A 17,341-nucleotide genomic window follows, 5' to 3' on the forward strand; every position below is an offset into this window, starting at 1 on the left:
CTTAACATTTTAGGAAGTTTTTCCTTTCCACCATCGCCACACAGTGGCTTGCTCAGTTGGGATAAATTCGCACCTTTAATATCTGTATACCGTGTTGATATTTCTGAAAGCTGCTTTGAGACAATGTCTATTGTAAAAAGCGCTATACAAATGAAATTGAATTGAATTGAATTGAATTAAAAAGCTAGTAGTAACTGGTTTACTGACCATGGTATTACCTGAACCCCATAGAGAATCCAAGGCTGATCGCCTCCATGCTACACCGCATTGATGCAGTAATTCTTGCAAAAGGATTAAAGCCCCAACCGAGTACTGAGTGCATAAATTAACATACTTTTCAGAAGGTCGACATTTCTGTATTATAAATTCTTTATTCTAATATTTTGAGATACTGGATTTTTTATTTCCTTGAGCTGTAAACCATAATCAGATTAAAAGAAAAATATTGTGTACCGTGGCTGAATATGGAAGCAGATACAGGCGACAGACTCAGGCAGAATAATCCAAAGGAATAGACAAAGTTCGTAGTCGAGAAACAGGCAGGGGTCAGGCGATCAGGCAAACAAAACAAAACAGGGCAAGGCAGTAATCGAAGTCGGGAACGTAAACAATGGTCAAAGTCACGTTGTCAAAAACACGAGAGATAAGGCTTGGAAAACGGGAGAGAACAAGTCAGCTGAATGTTTACTTCGCAAAGTCAGTATGCATCCAAAGTCTCTAATATGCTGTGGTAAGTGTGTGATGGTGACTGGCTGCAGGTGTGCATGATTAGAACTCTGGGGAAAGAGAGCGCATGCGTGTGTGGGAAGTGTAGTCCTCGGCAGCCATGTTTGAAGTAAGCGGTGTTTCCCTAGAAACTGAGTCGTGGCTGGGCTGAGATATGACAGAACCCCCCCCCCCCCCCAAAGGGCTCACTCCGGGAGCAGAGTCCTTTCTGGGCTTCCCCTGGGGTCATGGACCTGGAAGTTCAGGGTGTGCTACATGGATGTCCTTACAGAGCTGCGGGTCCAGGATGTCTTGCGTTGGAACCCGGCATTGTTCTTCTGGTCTGTAGCCCTCCCACTCGATTAAACATTCCAGCTTACCCTTCCTGCGCCTAGAGTTGAGGATATTCTTGATCAAGTATGCAGGTTACCCATCGATCTCCAGTGGTACAGGAGGGGTTTCGAAGGGCACCTCCGTGGCTAGCGGTCCTGTGATGACGGGCTTGAGTCATGACACATGGAAGGAGGGAGCTATGCGACTGTGTTGAGGTAATTCCAGACAGTAGGTGACCTCATTGATTTGTTTTAGGACCTTGAATGGCCCCATGTACCTTGGGGTGAGTATTTTTGCAGCCATGTGGTTGTCTCAAGTCCTTTGTGGACAACCAAACCCTATTGCCGGGCTGGTACTGTGGATGCTCGCTGCGGCGGCGATCAGCTCTACACTTGTAGGTGTGTGCCGTCTGTCACAGGCGCTGGTGTGTGTTGGACCAAACCTGTTCGCTCCTCTGGAACCACTGATCTACTGCTGGTGATTCCGTGGGGGTCGCATTCCAGGGGAACAGTGGTGGTTGGTAACCTAGTACGCACTGAAACGGTGTGAGGCCTGTGGCTGAGTGACGTAGTGAATTTTTGCGTATTCGGCCCACGGGAGGAATATGCTCCAGTCCTTAGGGTTTGAGGCACAGAATGTCCTGAGGAACCGGCCTAAATCCTGGTTGACTCGTTCCACTTGGCCGTTAGCTTGTGGATGATAACCAGATGTGAGATTGACTGTGATCCCCATTTTTTTCCATAAAATTGGACCATACCCTGGATGTGAATTGAGGTCTCCGATCACTGACTATTTCCTCCATTATGCCTAAGTACCTGAATATATGCTTAAATAGTAATTCGGTTGTCATGAATGCTGTGGGCAGGGCGTGTAGTGGAACTAGCCTTACTGACTTCGAAAATCGGTCCACCGTTACCAGAATGGTTGTGTTACCTTGGGACTCGGGTAGGTCTGTAACAAAGTCAATGAAGATAGGTGACCATGGACGTTCTGGTACGGGTAGAGGTTTGAGCTTGCCGGCTGGGAGTGTCCGTGGCACTTTACTCTGAGCACACGATGAACATGATGTCACTATTCTGTGTATCTCCCTCTCCATATTAGGCCACCAGTACTTTTCTCGTAACAGATGGTAGGTGTGTTGTGCCCCTGGGTGAGCTGTGCCAACCGCCGTATGGGCCCAGACGACGAGTTCCTGTTGGTACCGTTTGGGCACAAATCGTCTTCCCGAAGGGCATGTTGCGGGAACCTGTGACTGGGGAATGTTCTCAAGCGTTTGATCTAGCTCCCACTCCAGGGCACTAATAATACATGAGGGTGGTAAGATATAATCTTCGTTGTTCCTCAGAACCTCGGTGTTGTCCAGACGAAACAGGGCGTGAGCCTTAGTGTTCTTGGATCCAGGTCGGTATGACAGGGTGAACTGGAACCTGGCGAAAAATAGTGATCATCGGGCTTATCATCGGGTGATAACCTCTTGGTTTTTACGTAGATATTCTAGGTTCTTGTGATCGGTGAATATGACCGATCATATGACCGAAAGGGTGTGTAGCCCCCTCCAGCCAGTGTCACCATTCTTCCAGGGCTAGCTTAATGGCCAAGAGTTCTCTATTGCCCACATCGTAGTTTCGTTCTATCGGAGATAGTTTAAGTGAAAAGAATGCCACAGGATGGAGTTTGGGCTTCTCTCCGAAACGCTGTGAGAGGACAGCTCCTGCACCTGTCTCTGATGCATCGACCTCTACCACGAACGGTTTGAATGGGTCTGGGTGCTTAATAATGGGAGTGGTTGTGAAGACCTTCTTGAGCTGATCTAGTGCTGTTTGGGCAGCTGGGTTCCATGGCAGGTGTTTGGGCTTTCCTTTCAACAAGGACGTCAGTGGGTATGCTATGGAGCTGAAATTTTGGATGAATCTTCTGTAGAAATGGGAGAAACCCAGGAATCTCTGTAGCTGCTTCACGGTTGCAGGTGTGGGCCAGTCTACTACTGCTTTGACGTAAAGCTAAAAATTTTTAAATGCACCTGTATCTATAATGGCTCCTACACACCGACCCCATAATTGTTGGTGTGCAACTACAATCCATTAAATTACCAAAGGAGCCAGAATATGTATGTGTGTTTATATCTTCTTTAGAGACCAGTACTTAGTGTCTTCTAAAAACAGATTTTAAACACAGGTCTGTCCAGTAATCCTGTTTTAGTTTTGAGTTGTGCAGATCATACTAGTCCTCATTTGTCAGGATATGTTTGAGTTATTTTGTCTAGTAGCCAAGAAACTCGTGGAGCTGCTAGATCCATGATGATCACAATATCACCAACAGCGAAGCTTCTGTGTGGTTTCATCCACTTCTGATATTCCTGTAGCAGTGGAAGGAATTCTCTGATCCACCTTTTCCAAAAAAGATCAGACAAGTATTGGACTTGTCGCTGTTTACATCTGATGTACAGATCACCTTCTTTAAAAAGCCATGGTGGAAGAAATGGTTTTGATCTCAGCTGTAAAATGTGATTGGGCGTAAGAGCTTCCAAGTTGTTTCAATCATCAGAAAGCTTTGTGATGGGGAGGTCATTAAGAATAGCTTCAATTTCACAAAGGATAGTGTGAAAATTCTCATCATCCAACGATTGTTAGTGGAGAGTGGAGTACAGGACCTTCTTTACCAGATGAATGAGCCGCTCCCATACGCCACCGTGATGCGATGCAGCAGGGGGATTAAAGGTCCATTTGAGTCCCTCAGATAGAAACATGTACGCAGGATTTAGTCATGATCCAGTGTGTTCAAAGCTGTCTGGAGCTCTCTTTCTGCTCCAATGAAATTTGGTCCATTATCAAACTTTAATGCATGAGTCGTCAGCCATTGTTTGTTCTCCCATCTTGCCCTGTAGACGTTGACAGACAACGAATTCTGAAATTATTTTTGTATAGGCAGAGTACATTTATAAAACATTACCTTTTTCAAAGTGTTGACATGTGGTTTCGTCCAGCATGACCTAGTTTTTATGAACATGTGGCCAGATGAGTTTGGACACATGGTGTTCCTTTAACAAGATAACAGGACGTTTCATCTCTTCTGGCATCACTGCTCTACTAAGTCCTCCACCAACTTTGAGCACACCATCCATCAACACTGGATGAAGGTTACGAATATCACTGCTCCTCTTTACTCCAGATCTTCCATTTCGCAAGGCAGCAATCTCTCCCTTGTGTGTTTCTTACACTTATTTCAGAACAAAGTGAAGACTGAATGAACCTTCTATGTTGTCTTGGCTTTAAGAGAACATCTTTGAACTTTAAAAGCCACGCAAGCTTTCAGTTTTACACTCGACAGTCATTCTCATAGATGTTTCTGTGAGAGACATTTTTCAAGACATTGCACAATCTTAGCCTGAATGTGTTCATTAACCTGTGTGTGTTCATTAGCCTATATGTGCTACTGAGATCGGGTTTTTCCTCATATATTACACATCGTTTAACACATTAGTCCTGTATGTGAGACACAGAGAAGGAAGTGTTGTAATCCAGCTTCAGATTAGCAGATGTGGATCAGATTAAACATGAGACAGTAATGAGCAGCATAGTGACCTGAGTGAAAATAGCTTTTTCTAAACACCATTCATTATTGAAACAGGTCGATATATTGCATTTCTTATAGCTGAAGTGAAACTAAATATAGATTTTTGTTGCAGTATATGACATTGTTCTCATTTGTCTTCTTAAAGAAAAGAAACAAGTCAGCGTTACATCATATTCTCTGTTCCTCTTCCCTTTTTAGTGCTTATTTCACTTATCCGAGTCGGACAAGCTCAAGGTGATTTATACATATTTTATTGCATGTTGTGTACATGCTGGATTTGTATTAAGGTGGAGAAGATTGTTTTTACATTGACATTGTGTGTTTGCTTTTTGACTTTTCCATCAGTGTGTTACCACCTGTGCCACAGCCATAGACATAAATCATATGATTAAGATGATAAAACTATTGTTTATGTTGTAAAGAGGAAAACTTTAATATCATCATCATTTCATATCAACAGAAAAACCCAAACTGACTGTGAGAGTGAATCCTCAGAGCTCCGTCTACACTGGAGACAGAGTTACTCTGAACTGTAATCTGCTGTCTAATGGATGGACTTTTCTCTGGTACAAAGATCGAGTCCAAGTAGCTGAAGACACCGACACACTCCATGATACAGTCTCTAATGCAGGAGAAACAGTGTATCAGTGTAAAGCACGCAGAGGAAACTACGACTCAGAGCTCAGTGATCCATTTACAGTTACAGTTAGAGGTACGTCATGGTTTCTGCACTTTCACTGCATGTTTTAAGTTATTTCTTATTACATTTTAGATATTTATAACGTATGTCCTTCATGAACAGTGAGAGCAAAAGTTAAAGTAAAGTACAGCTGAGTGTGTATTCATCAGGAAGAGAATCTCTGTTATAAGAGACACAGACGATCAGATATCAGTGTTATGTAGGGATAATAAATCTCATGGTAGGAGAAAGATGGAAATTATAATTACACAGCACTCATGTTAATCAGACTCATAATGGTGTTTATAACTGTAACTGAAACACAGACATTAGTGCTGAAACACTCACTACAAAATATAAAATTATGATCAATATAGAAAGAATGTACAGCGTGTTCAAGTAGCTTTATTATCATTTCAGTCAGATACAGCTGGTACAGTACACAGTGAAACGAAACAACGTTCCTCTAGGACCATGGTTCTACATAAAACACCACTCTAACCACATGAGACGACACAGAACTAAATAAGATCTACAAACATTCTACATAAAGTGCACGTGCAGACGTGTGCTAACAACACAGGACAGTACAGTACAGCCGAACAGTACCCAGTTTTAATTTAAAATATTAAATTATGATCAATATAGAAAGAATGTACAGTGTGTGTCTGATACCAGAGGCCTTAAAGCTACACTGTAAATAAATCACCTGCTTTGTCTCTATAAGTGCTGACTAATCACTTTGGAAATCATACATAAGAGACCTGGAGCCAGATCACATCAGGATCTCGAATAATTGTAGGATTTTTTTTCTTTTGTTCCAGTCTGCTTCCTTACCAATGACCAAAACATGGAATTATACAGAATAAAATGTGATGTCAAATAAATGGATTAAAAAAACAACAATTATTTATTTTAAAAATCTTAATCTCCTGTTCATTTTATTAAATAAATCAGAATAATGCGTTACTATAAATACATCTAACACAATACCAAATGATTATAATCAGGATCTGTAGAAGACGCTGGACTTTTTCGTGCAAGTGGTTATAACTTGTCCAAAATATTTTTCAGAGTTACATGTGTAATGTTACATTCTTCTCCAAAATCTTCTAAACTCTCCACACTCATGAAAACCAATCAATCAAAAACATGCTAATTATTTCAGGAAATATTTTACTATCTTTGTACAGCGCTCCCAAAACCTGTGGTGTTCATAAATCCTGATGAACAGGTGTACAGAGGAGAGACTGTCACTCTCAGATGTGACATACAGGATGAAGAGGACTCTGACTGGATCTACAGCTGGGATAAAGATGGTTCTGGTGTCAGTAGTGAACAGGAGTACAGAATCAGTAGTGCTGAAACATCTCATGCAGGTAAATACACCTGTAGAGGAAGAGAGAGAGGAGGCTCACACTCCTCACACACCAGTGATGCTGTTACACTGACTGTATCAGGTGAGTGTGATCATCTCTTCAGTACTCATTAACCTCAGGTTCACCTCAGCACTCAGTACTGGTGTAGATTAGAGCTGCACAATATGCATACAAAGTGTGATATGCAGTAAACATGTTAGACTTTGAGATGATGTGAAATGCAGTCGATGAAGACTAAAGATGTGATTTTTATTTATTTGCTGACTCAATGTGCTGCAAAATGCTGAACATGAAAATGTCCCAGGTTTATCCAATAATAAATAATATTAATGGCAAATTATCGCTTCTTTTATTATTATTGCATTAAGTGTAAAATGAAATAATAAAATGCATTCTGCTGGTTCAAATATTTTCCATTGAAGGACGTTTTAAATAACAGTCAAACATAATGCAGTACATTTTGTCTTTACACTTTTACTTGAATAAGAGAACAATGTACTTCACATTAAATCTACTCTCACAAAAACTAAATTACTTTGATAAATACCATAAAATATTTTGACAGATATTCATGAATAATTTGTCTATGACAGGAGTCTTTACAGTGTATCAGTAATAGTGTGTTTGTCTGTAGTAGTGATTAGTGTGTTAAACACTCTGAGACAGAACATGAACAGTTAACATCCTGAACTGTGTGTTTCATCTCCAACTGCAGAAAAACCTAAACCTGAACTCACACCAAGTCGTGAAGGAGCTGTACTGAAAGGAAACTACGTGACTCTGTCCTGTACACTGAAACTGCAGTCTGCTGGATGGAAGTTTTACTGGATCAAACCCACACAGAGCACTGAGACTGAGACTGAAGCTGAAGCTAAAACAGACTCCTACATCTTCAGATCAGTTAGAGTCTCTGATGGAGGTCAGTACTGGTGCAGAGCTGGAAGAGGAAACCCAGTCTACTACACACACTACAGTGATGCACTCTGGGTAAATGTTACTGGTGAGTGAAAACAGGTTGCAAAACACTGCCACTTCTTAACAGACTTTATATATTATTATGTAAATATACACTGCATCATCACTAATTTCTTAAATATACAGCAGTTGTCATATTAGAACTGTACATTATTGAAGTGTGTTTGCATTTGTGTTGTTAATAATAAAATTATGTTTCTGCAGAGAGTCCTAAAGCTGTGGTGACCATAAAGCCTGATAAACATGTGTTCAGTGGAGAGACTGTGATTCTCAGATGTGAAATCCAGGGAGGAGGAGACACTGAGTGGAAATACAGCTGGTATAAGAATGATAAAACACTCTACCCATACCCCACAACACAGGAGTTCAGCTTCAGCTCAGTTATGAATTATAACAGAGGTAAATACACCTGCACAGGGAGGAGAAGCAGTGACTCTCAGAGCTCAGAGATCAGTGATGCTGTTACACTCACTGTATCAGGTGAGTGTGTGAGTTTGTTTTATCCTGTTATTGATTATATGTTTAATTATATGTATATGGTTACTGATCAGAAGGTTAGGAGTACAAGCCCCAGCACTGCCAAGCTACCACTGTTGGGCCCTTTGGCAAGGCCCTTAATCCTCAATTGCTCAGTTGTATAAATGAGACAAATGTAAGTTGCTCTGGATAAGGGCATCTGCCAAATTCCATAAAATGTTAAATAAATAAATAAATAAATAAATAAATAAAATTATTTAGATGTAAGAGCATTATCACTCTGTATGATTTTATTTTATTTTACATTTGTTGTCCATCAGATGCAGCAGAGGCAGTAGTGAGTGTGTCTCCACTGCGCTGGCTGACTGAAGGAGACTCAGTGACTCTAAGCTGTGAGGTTAAACACTCCTCTACAGGCTGGACATTCAGCTGGTACACAGAGATTCCCTCCAGAGACAGTCAGGGTTCCCTCAGGTACAGTACAGCGCTCCTCTCAGACAGCAGCAGAGGATCTGGAGGCTCCTACACTCTCAGTCCTGTTACTGTGAATCACACAGGAGTTTATATGTGCAGAGCAGAGAGAGGAGAACCAGTCTTTCACACACGGGACAGTAACCTACAGCCACTGTGCATCACTGGTGAGGAAATAAATCAACAATAGTGTTGAGTTGGAGTGTATCAAAATGTAGCATATCTGAATGAAAGATCAGATAGATAAATAATATTTATTAATTAGTATTCATTAATATTTATTAATATTAGGTGTTGTATATGTGCTAATGTGTTGTGTAATAACTGTTTATATTTAAACTGCTTAGTGAGGAATGTGTAAAGCAGCTGAATAAGCACCTGATAGTAGATTTTTATTTGGATATCATTGTCTAAACAAAGCAAATATTAATCCTGTGGCTATTTCACACATGTTTACTAAACTGTATAGTGAAATTAACATCACGATTACATCTAAATATATTTTAATTTTCAGAATAAGATCTGGATTATAATGTGTGTTTCAGGTGAATCTCCTCCAGTGTCTCTGATCATCAATCCCAGCAGAACTCAACACTTTACTGCTGACTCTCTCTCACTGAGCTGTGAGGACCAGAGTGACTCTACTGGATGGACAGTGAGAGGATACACACACAGTGAGACAGTGTCTGATTGTCCTTCAGTTTCAGGATCTACATGTAACATCAGCTCCCTCTCTACATCACACACTGGAGTTTACTGGTGTCAGTCTGAATCTGGAGGACGCAGTAATCCTGTCAACATCACAGTGCATCGTGAGTCTTCAATGTTCTCATCAGTAATGCATGTACAATATACAGGAATAAAGATAACACTAAGAATCTACTGAATTGTTGAAATTATATATATATCCAAATTGTGAAACAGAGGCATAGTCAAAAACAGGCAATGGATCGGGCGATCAGCAAACAGGCATATACTGGGCTAGGCAGGAATCCAAAACGAGGTCACAATAAACAAGGTCAAAACACAAAGCATGAAACGGGAACTGGTAAATGAAAGTAGAGAAACAAAAGCATGGAAACGAGAAAACATTGTTAAACTAAACTATCTATCTAACTAGTGAGGTATCTTTGAATGTATCTATGTAATACTCCGCCAAGTGTACTGTGAGGCGAGGGGTATATATCCCAAACGTAATCGTCGTTAAGTGCTCGAACAACACCCTCAAACAACCAATGAGAAAACAGGGAGGAGACAGAACAGAAACAAAATAAACGCACGTGTCCATAGTAAACAATGTCACAGTTATCAACAATCGAAGAGCGCGCGCTCGCTGAGCACTCATGCACTTGGCTCGTGTACGCGCTCGCCCTCCGGTACTCCAAGCATGCTACAGGCTGCAGTTCTGACTAAAGGGGAGATCGTGACATAAAACACTCTCCATTGGCGATCCTGGCCCCCTCGGCAAAATGTCCCCAGGTGAACCAGGAGACTGAGCGGCGTCCTCAACGGAGCAAGAAAGCAAAACCACATTCTTAGCGGAACAGGTAAGCATAGTGACGTCCTCAGTGGAACAGAAAAGCAGGGCACCATCCTCAGTGGTACAGGAAAGCAGAGCGCCATCCTCAACGGAACAGAAAAGCAGAGCGGCGTCCTCAGCGGAACAGAAAAGCAGAGCGGCGTCCTCAACAGAACAGAAAAGTAGGAGTGCCGTCCTCAACGGAACAGGAAAAAAGAGCACCATCCTCTGTGGAACAGGAAAGCAGAGTGCCGTCCTCAGTGGAGCACGAAAGCAGAACTACGTCGTCAGCTGAGCAGGAAGGCGGAGCGTCGTCCTCCATTGACTTTGCAGGCTGAAATTGGTTGGCTGTGTTACAGACTTGTGTGTGAGCAGAGCTTGGTTGTCTATGTCAGCAGACTCAGACGTGAGCGGAACTTGGAACCTGGTTGGTCATGACGTCAGCTTCAACCTGGGACAGGAACTTCATGTAAGCAGAGCTTGGCTTGGCCGTCTCTTCGACCTGGGACAGGAACTTAGCATGAGCAGAGCTTGGGTTGGCAGTCTCTTCGACCTCAGGCATGAACATGACTTGGGAGGTCACCTCGTTGACCTCTAGCAGGAACTTGACTTTAAGCTTGAGCTCTGGAGCTGAGACCCCCTCATTGGTCCCAGGCTGAAACTCTGGGGCTAAGGTCACCACGTTGACCTCTGGCTGGAGCTCAGCAGGTGAGACCTCTTCGGAGGTCACAAGCTGGAGCGCTGAGGTCGCCATGTTGACTTCTGGCTGGAGGTCAGCATATGAGACCTCCTCGTGGGTCTCAAGCTGGAGCTTTGAGGTCGCCACATTGACCTCTGGCTGGAGCTCAGCAGGTGAGATCTCCTTGTGGGTCTCATGCTGGAGCTCTGAGGTCACCACGTTGACCTCTGGCTGGAGCTCAGCAGGTGAGATCACCTCATAGGTCTCCAGCTGGAGCTCTGGGGTTGCCATGTGAGTCTGCTGATCATATGTCGTAAATGGCACGTCCGGTTCAACTATGAGGCATGGCTGCCCCACAAAATCTTCAAAGATCGCCCAGGATTCTGGGCAGCTGTACACCCTCATGACCAGTCCCACAAACAGATTGACACTTTCCAGTCCCCAGGATCCCATGGCTGCTAAATGCTGTGCCCACTGGTGTGCCGGACCGCAAAACCGGGACAACAGGAACCATAGCCATTGCTTCTCGCCGGGCTTGGGGAAATCCAAAACGAGGTCACAATAAATGAGGTCAAAACACAAAGCATGAAACGGGAACTGGGAAACGAGAGGCAGGAAACAAAAGCATGGAAACGAGAAAACTAAACTTCCTTAAACTAAACTATCTAACTATCAAGGTATCTTTGAATGTATCTAACTACAAAATACTCCGCAAAGTGTACCGTGAGGCGAGGGGTATATATCCCGAACATAATCAGCATTAAGTGCTGACAGCTGAAAACAATGAGAACATCCTCGAACAACAACAACAACCAATGAGTAAACAGGGAGGAAACAGAACAGAAACAAAACAAACACACCTGTCCATAGTAAACAATGTCACAGTTATCAACATTTGAAGAGCGTGTGCTCGCTGAGCACTCTCACACCTGGCTCGTACACGCGCACGCCTTCCAGCACTCCAAGCGCACTGCAGGCTGCAGCTCTAAGTAAAGGGGAGATCGTGACAGGGTGACACAGATCTGATGTTTTTATTCAATCGACTTCAACAAAAGACCAACAGAGAGTCAAAGAGAGAATACCACAAGAAATGGGAGCAGTTGACAACACCCAAGCAGAACCAGAATTATGGTAAACAGTACAAATGACAATTATGGCCACTATAGCATGGAGACAGTAAGGCTTAACATACACCCTCTCAGTAGTAAAGTGGTTAGATGGAACAACAAACCTGAAACAGGTTTGAGGCTAGGAAACACTCATTTTACCACTCTCAGACTACTCACTTTCTTACTATATGTGGTTATAATACAAACCAGACATACATCCAAAACTAAAGTAAAACAAAATACATAAAACCATGAAGCAAAACAGTACATTAAGCAAAACAATTATTGGAGTAATAAAGCAAAACAGCAGCGGCGTCACATGTAGCGTCTTCGACTAGAGATTTGTCTTAGAGAAGACTTAGCTCAACTCCCCACTCTCACCTTAACACAAAGATGAGAGAGTCATCCTAAATCTACCAAGTCCCAATGTGAAAAAAGGGAGAGGTGCAGTTACCATTAGATTGAACAAACACCAGACACGAAGTTGTATAATTACTCACAGGTACGGCGGCTCGACATACACACATATATACACATATACACATACATATACACATATACACATACATATACACATACATATACACATATACACATATACATATACACATATACACATATACATATACACATACACATACACATACACATACATATACACATACACATACACATACACATACACATACACATATCACTCAACCACTGGCTAAATGTTGCGATCACTTTATGTGATCTCCGGCACCAATTCGCCTAAATGCACGCACCACCAGCGCTGCTCTAAGACTATAAAAATTACAAATTAGCCTTGAGGTACTCACCTGATTACGCCGTGACAAAGCCTGAACGTACCTGAACGGAAGCGGGAAGCCGGAAGCGGGAAGCCGGAAGCGGGAAGCCGGAAGCGGGAAGCCGGAAGCGGGAAGCCGGAAGCGGGAAGCCGGAAGCGGGAAGCCGGAAGCGGGAAGCCGGAAGCGGGAAGCCGGAATGCCAGGAGAGCGAGGGACTCGGAATCACCAAGACACCTATCTGCTTACCAAAATAAGAGTCCTTAAATAATCGGGTAGCTCTCATCCTATTGATCTGCCGAACCTATATCCCAAGCAGAGCCAATAGGACAGCCAAATCACTTACCCTGTCACACTGGCATTTAAGCCTATCTTCTCCTTCACACATGAAGACTCTGTGAGCGCTGCACTGTGTACACTCTCTCTGATATCTACCACTGATTTACTGTAGCTCTCGGTGTTAAAATCATTATTGTATTTTACACACTTTCTGATTTCAGTGTCTTCTTTCTCTTTCCTACAGATGGTGATGTGATCCTGGACAGTCCTGTCCATCCTGTGACTGAGGGACATCCTCTGACTTTACATTGTTTATCTCGCAACTCAAATATCTCAGATTCTGGTGTTGATTTCTATAAAGATGGTTCCGTCCTGCAGAAGAAGACTACAGGAGAGATGACCATCAGTACTGTGTCAAAGTCAGATGAAGGTTTCTACCACTGTAAACACCCAGAGAGAGGAGAGTCACCGAAAAGCTGGGTTTCAGTCAGAGGTGAGAAATCACTTTATTTAGTTTATTTAGTAAGTAAACCTGACAGGGTTATGGGAAAATAATCAATGATGAGGTGATGTGACGCAGCCCAGTGTGAATCTGAGTTACTGTTTCCACCCTGAAGTTGATTATTTTCCAGTAACAGCATTTTTTATTAATAAGATTAGTTTTATCTTTAGACTATGTGGAGTGTTTAAGAATATTATCTTACACAATATTATAATGATTATTTTACTCCGTATCAGGTCGGTCACATGCAGAAGCTCCAATGTCAGTGCTCAGACTGATCAGTAGTCTAGTGACAGTCTCTGTGTATCTGCAGCTGACCATCATTCTGGCAGTGAAGTGTTACAGAGCTCGCGGTAAGAACATTTTCAATCACGTACATGATTCAGAAATAGTGCAGAAGGATATTGAATGATTTTGTAAACTCCATTACGCTGCCATGGAAATGTGTGTTATGTAATGAAGCTATTTTTGTACGATTTAGAAGGCAGGATGTTGATATGGCTTTAGGCAATCATTAAAATGGGATGTTATAATTAAAAGAGAGTCACTGATCAACATTATTAATATAATTACTGTTTATTTTCAAACACAGCATTCTCTTAGTACATTCCTAAAAAATATTCATGCTCAGGAATTGTGCTTAGAATAATATCAAATGCCATTTGAGGACTTTTATTTCATAAATACCTGTAATAAACTTTATGTGAACTCTTATTTATTTCTTTATTCGACAGTTCAGACTGAGGAAGACAACAAACAGAACGCTGTTATAGAGGAGTGAACAATGGTCATCTATAAAAAAAGAGGTTTTGTGATTGTGAAATAATATTGATTTGTCACTTTATTAATGATTCACTATACACTTTTATTGTTCTGAAGTCTACACACCTCCTCATGTGTTCAAATTATATATATATATATATATATATATATATATATATATATATATAGAGAGAGAGAGAGAGAGAGAGAGAGAGAGAGAGAGAGAAAGAGAGAGTACTGTGCAAAAGCCACATGCAAAGAAATGCTGCAGAGTAAATATGCCTTCAAAAATAATTGAATTAGATGTTTATCCATTTAAAAGAATATTATAAAGAGCAGTAAACAGTAATAAATTAAACAAAGGCAATATTTGGTGTGACGGCCCTTTGCTTGAAAAAAACAAAAAAAACAACGTAGTCTCCGGTAGGTTTAGTGTAGTTTTATAAGGAAATGAGCTGTAAGTTCTATTGAGCATCCAGCAGCTTTCAATGTGTTTTTTTCTTCTTAAAAGTGGTCTCTTATGTAATATGCTGCTTTCTTTACTGACTTTCTATACTGACATTTTGCACAGTACTCTATAAATACACACTACCGGTCAAAAGTTTAGAGACACTTGACTGAAATGTTTCTCATGATCTTAAAAACCTTTTGATCTGAAGGTGTATGATTAAATGTTTGAAATCGGTGTTGTAGACAAAAATATAATCGTACCAACGAATTAATTTCTTTCACTAAAAAACTAACATTTTATTTACAAAAAAAAGGATTTTTAAACGGGTGACTTGGAGTGAAATATTCTGAAAAGCAGCCGATAAGAGTCCAGCGTAGGTGTGAACTCCTTTAATACTGTTTAAAAAGCTTCTCAGAGAAATTCCTCAAGAAATCAGGTGAGAAAATGCCCAGAATACATTTCTGGAAATTCTAGGCAAAAAGGACGTTTACTTTGAAGATGATAAAATATTTAATTATTTTGATTTATTTTGGATTTTTTTTTTTTATCACAACATAATTCCCATAGGTACATTTGTGTCACACCTGAGTGTTGATGACTTTATTATTATTCTAAAATGTGGGAATAAATAAATAAAAATAAATAAATTAGGGGTCTGTCTAAAATAATAAACGTGTCTAAACTTTTGACATATATATATATATATATATATATATATATATATATATATATATATATATATATACACACACATATATATATATATATATATATATATATATATATATATATATATATATATACATATATTTGACATGTATAACCATGATGAAAAATTACATTAAAAATTTTAAATGTAAAAATTAGAGATGAATTAGCTGCAATAATAATGTGAGTGGAAAGAAAAGAATAGTAAGCAAAGTAAGTAATTGTGGGCATGTGTCGTTGCTGTTTAAATGCTAATAATAATCATAATAATTATAATAATAATCATCATAATAATCATAATAATCATAGTAATAATAAATCTTTATTTATATAGCATCATATAAAAGTAGTTCAAAATGCTTTACAAAGTGACATTTATATAAAACAGTAAAAACAGATGTCAGTTAAAAGAAGAAATAAAAGCATTTAATAAAAGTAGAGTTTAAATAAAACATTAGCCAATTAATTAAAAAACTCAATCATACTCAATTTTCCTCTTTGACAAATCAGACACTTCTGAATGACATGTGAACTGTTCACAGCAGATACATTGGTGGCTCTGTGGCTAAGGTGTTGGACTACTGCTCAGAAGGTCATGAATTCCAACCAGACCACCAAATTACCACTGGTGGGCCCTTGAGCTAGGCCCTTATCCCTCAACTGCTCATATGAAAAAAATGTTAGCAGTTCTGGATAAGAATGTAAATGCTTCATTTGGTGCTGCTGAGAATTTCTAGCAGTAGAGCATCTCTTTGGCGAGTGTCCACTGTACACCATCAGTATCAGTGTCAGTTTAAAGGACACTGTCACCAAGCAAATAAATTATTTTATTGTGTCCATCTGTATCCATACAGATTTGTGTCTCCTACCATCAAATACAAATAATAAAATAGTATTTCAAATTTGTGTGAAAACATCCTGCCCAGCCCTCTCTCCGCATATCTCTTATGAGATAAATAAATGCTAGGACATGAGAATCTGTATTACGGCTTTATCCAACAAATGCCAAGTGCCCTGGAGCTAACCCATCTGTGGACGCAAAGTATGGTGGAAATGTTCATTTAGTTATTTCTTCAACTTATTATTATTATTATTATTATTATTATTATTATTATTATTGTTATTGTTATTGTTGTTGTTGTTTTAGGATAGGTTTGTTTGGGTAGATGTTCATTGTACTGTGTGTTCTGTGTAGAATCTAAAATCTACTATCTTCCAGATCTGTGTGTTATTTGAAGTGACTGACTCTCTGAATAAAATTAAAAAATCATATTTCACTGTTTTAAAATATAGTATTTAATTAGGAGCTATGATTTCAAACTGATGTGTGATCTGTAATTATGATGATGTGTCTTGATGCCTCTGAGCATGGTTCAGATTTTCGTTCATTGTTCTTTTGTGGCCTTTAATCATTGATGAGTTTTCTCTGCTTCTTAGGAAGTTAAAGAACAAGACTATAAGATTTTATGTAAGTTTATATATATATATATTTTTAACTTTGTGTAGAGAAGTGTTACTGGTTCATATTTTTTAAAATTAGATTATGTGGGTAGAATTGTACTAATGTTTTACAAGTGAATTCAAGTCCATATGTGTGAATGTGATCACGTGAAAATGAATGAATCCTGTGAGAAATAAAATCACATCCCCCACCTGTATAAAGTTTATCTTTGAAAATGAAAGATTGGGGGGGTGGGGGGGGGGTGGCGTAAGAATAAACAGAAGAATAAGTGTTTAATGTAATTTATTGAATTCTTAGAGCAGGTACAGGCGTAGAATAAACCTCTATAATAAAAGTGTGTGTGTCCAGGATAATTCTCACACAGGTTCTGAAGATGAATGAATACGAATGAATATACTGCACCTCACGTTGCCTAGCTGTGTTATTAATGTATATAGCCAAAAGGTGTCGCTGTTGAGTGGCGTTTCAAACAACTGAAACGGTTTTCCGA

At 40.1% G+C, this 17,341-nt stretch overlaps 1 protein-coding gene across 1 annotated transcript; it reads left to right on the forward strand.

Moving 5' to 3' along the window:
* Positions 1 to 5,076: 5,076 nt before the first annotated feature.
* Positions 5,077 to 14,391, forward strand: LOC128628715 (Fc receptor-like protein 3; the record flags this gene model as incomplete). Its single annotated transcript, XM_053681499.1, has 9 exons — positions 5,077 to 5,323; positions 6,484 to 6,750; positions 7,385 to 7,669; positions 7,849 to 8,124; positions 8,442 to 8,759; positions 9,138 to 9,404; positions 13,211 to 13,459; positions 13,705 to 13,821; positions 14,203 to 14,391. Coding segments are annotated over 9 exons (2,073 nt in total), but the record flags the coding sequence as incomplete, so codon positions are not given.
* Between the last annotated feature and the right edge of the window lie 2,950 nt (positions 14,392 to 17,341).

This window comes from Ictalurus punctatus, chromosome 7, assembly GCF_001660625.3.
Source record: "Ictalurus punctatus breed USDA103 chromosome 7, Coco_2.0, whole genome shotgun sequence".
Classification (NCBI taxonomy): Eukaryota; Metazoa; Chordata; class Actinopteri; order Siluriformes; family Ictaluridae; genus Ictalurus; species Ictalurus punctatus.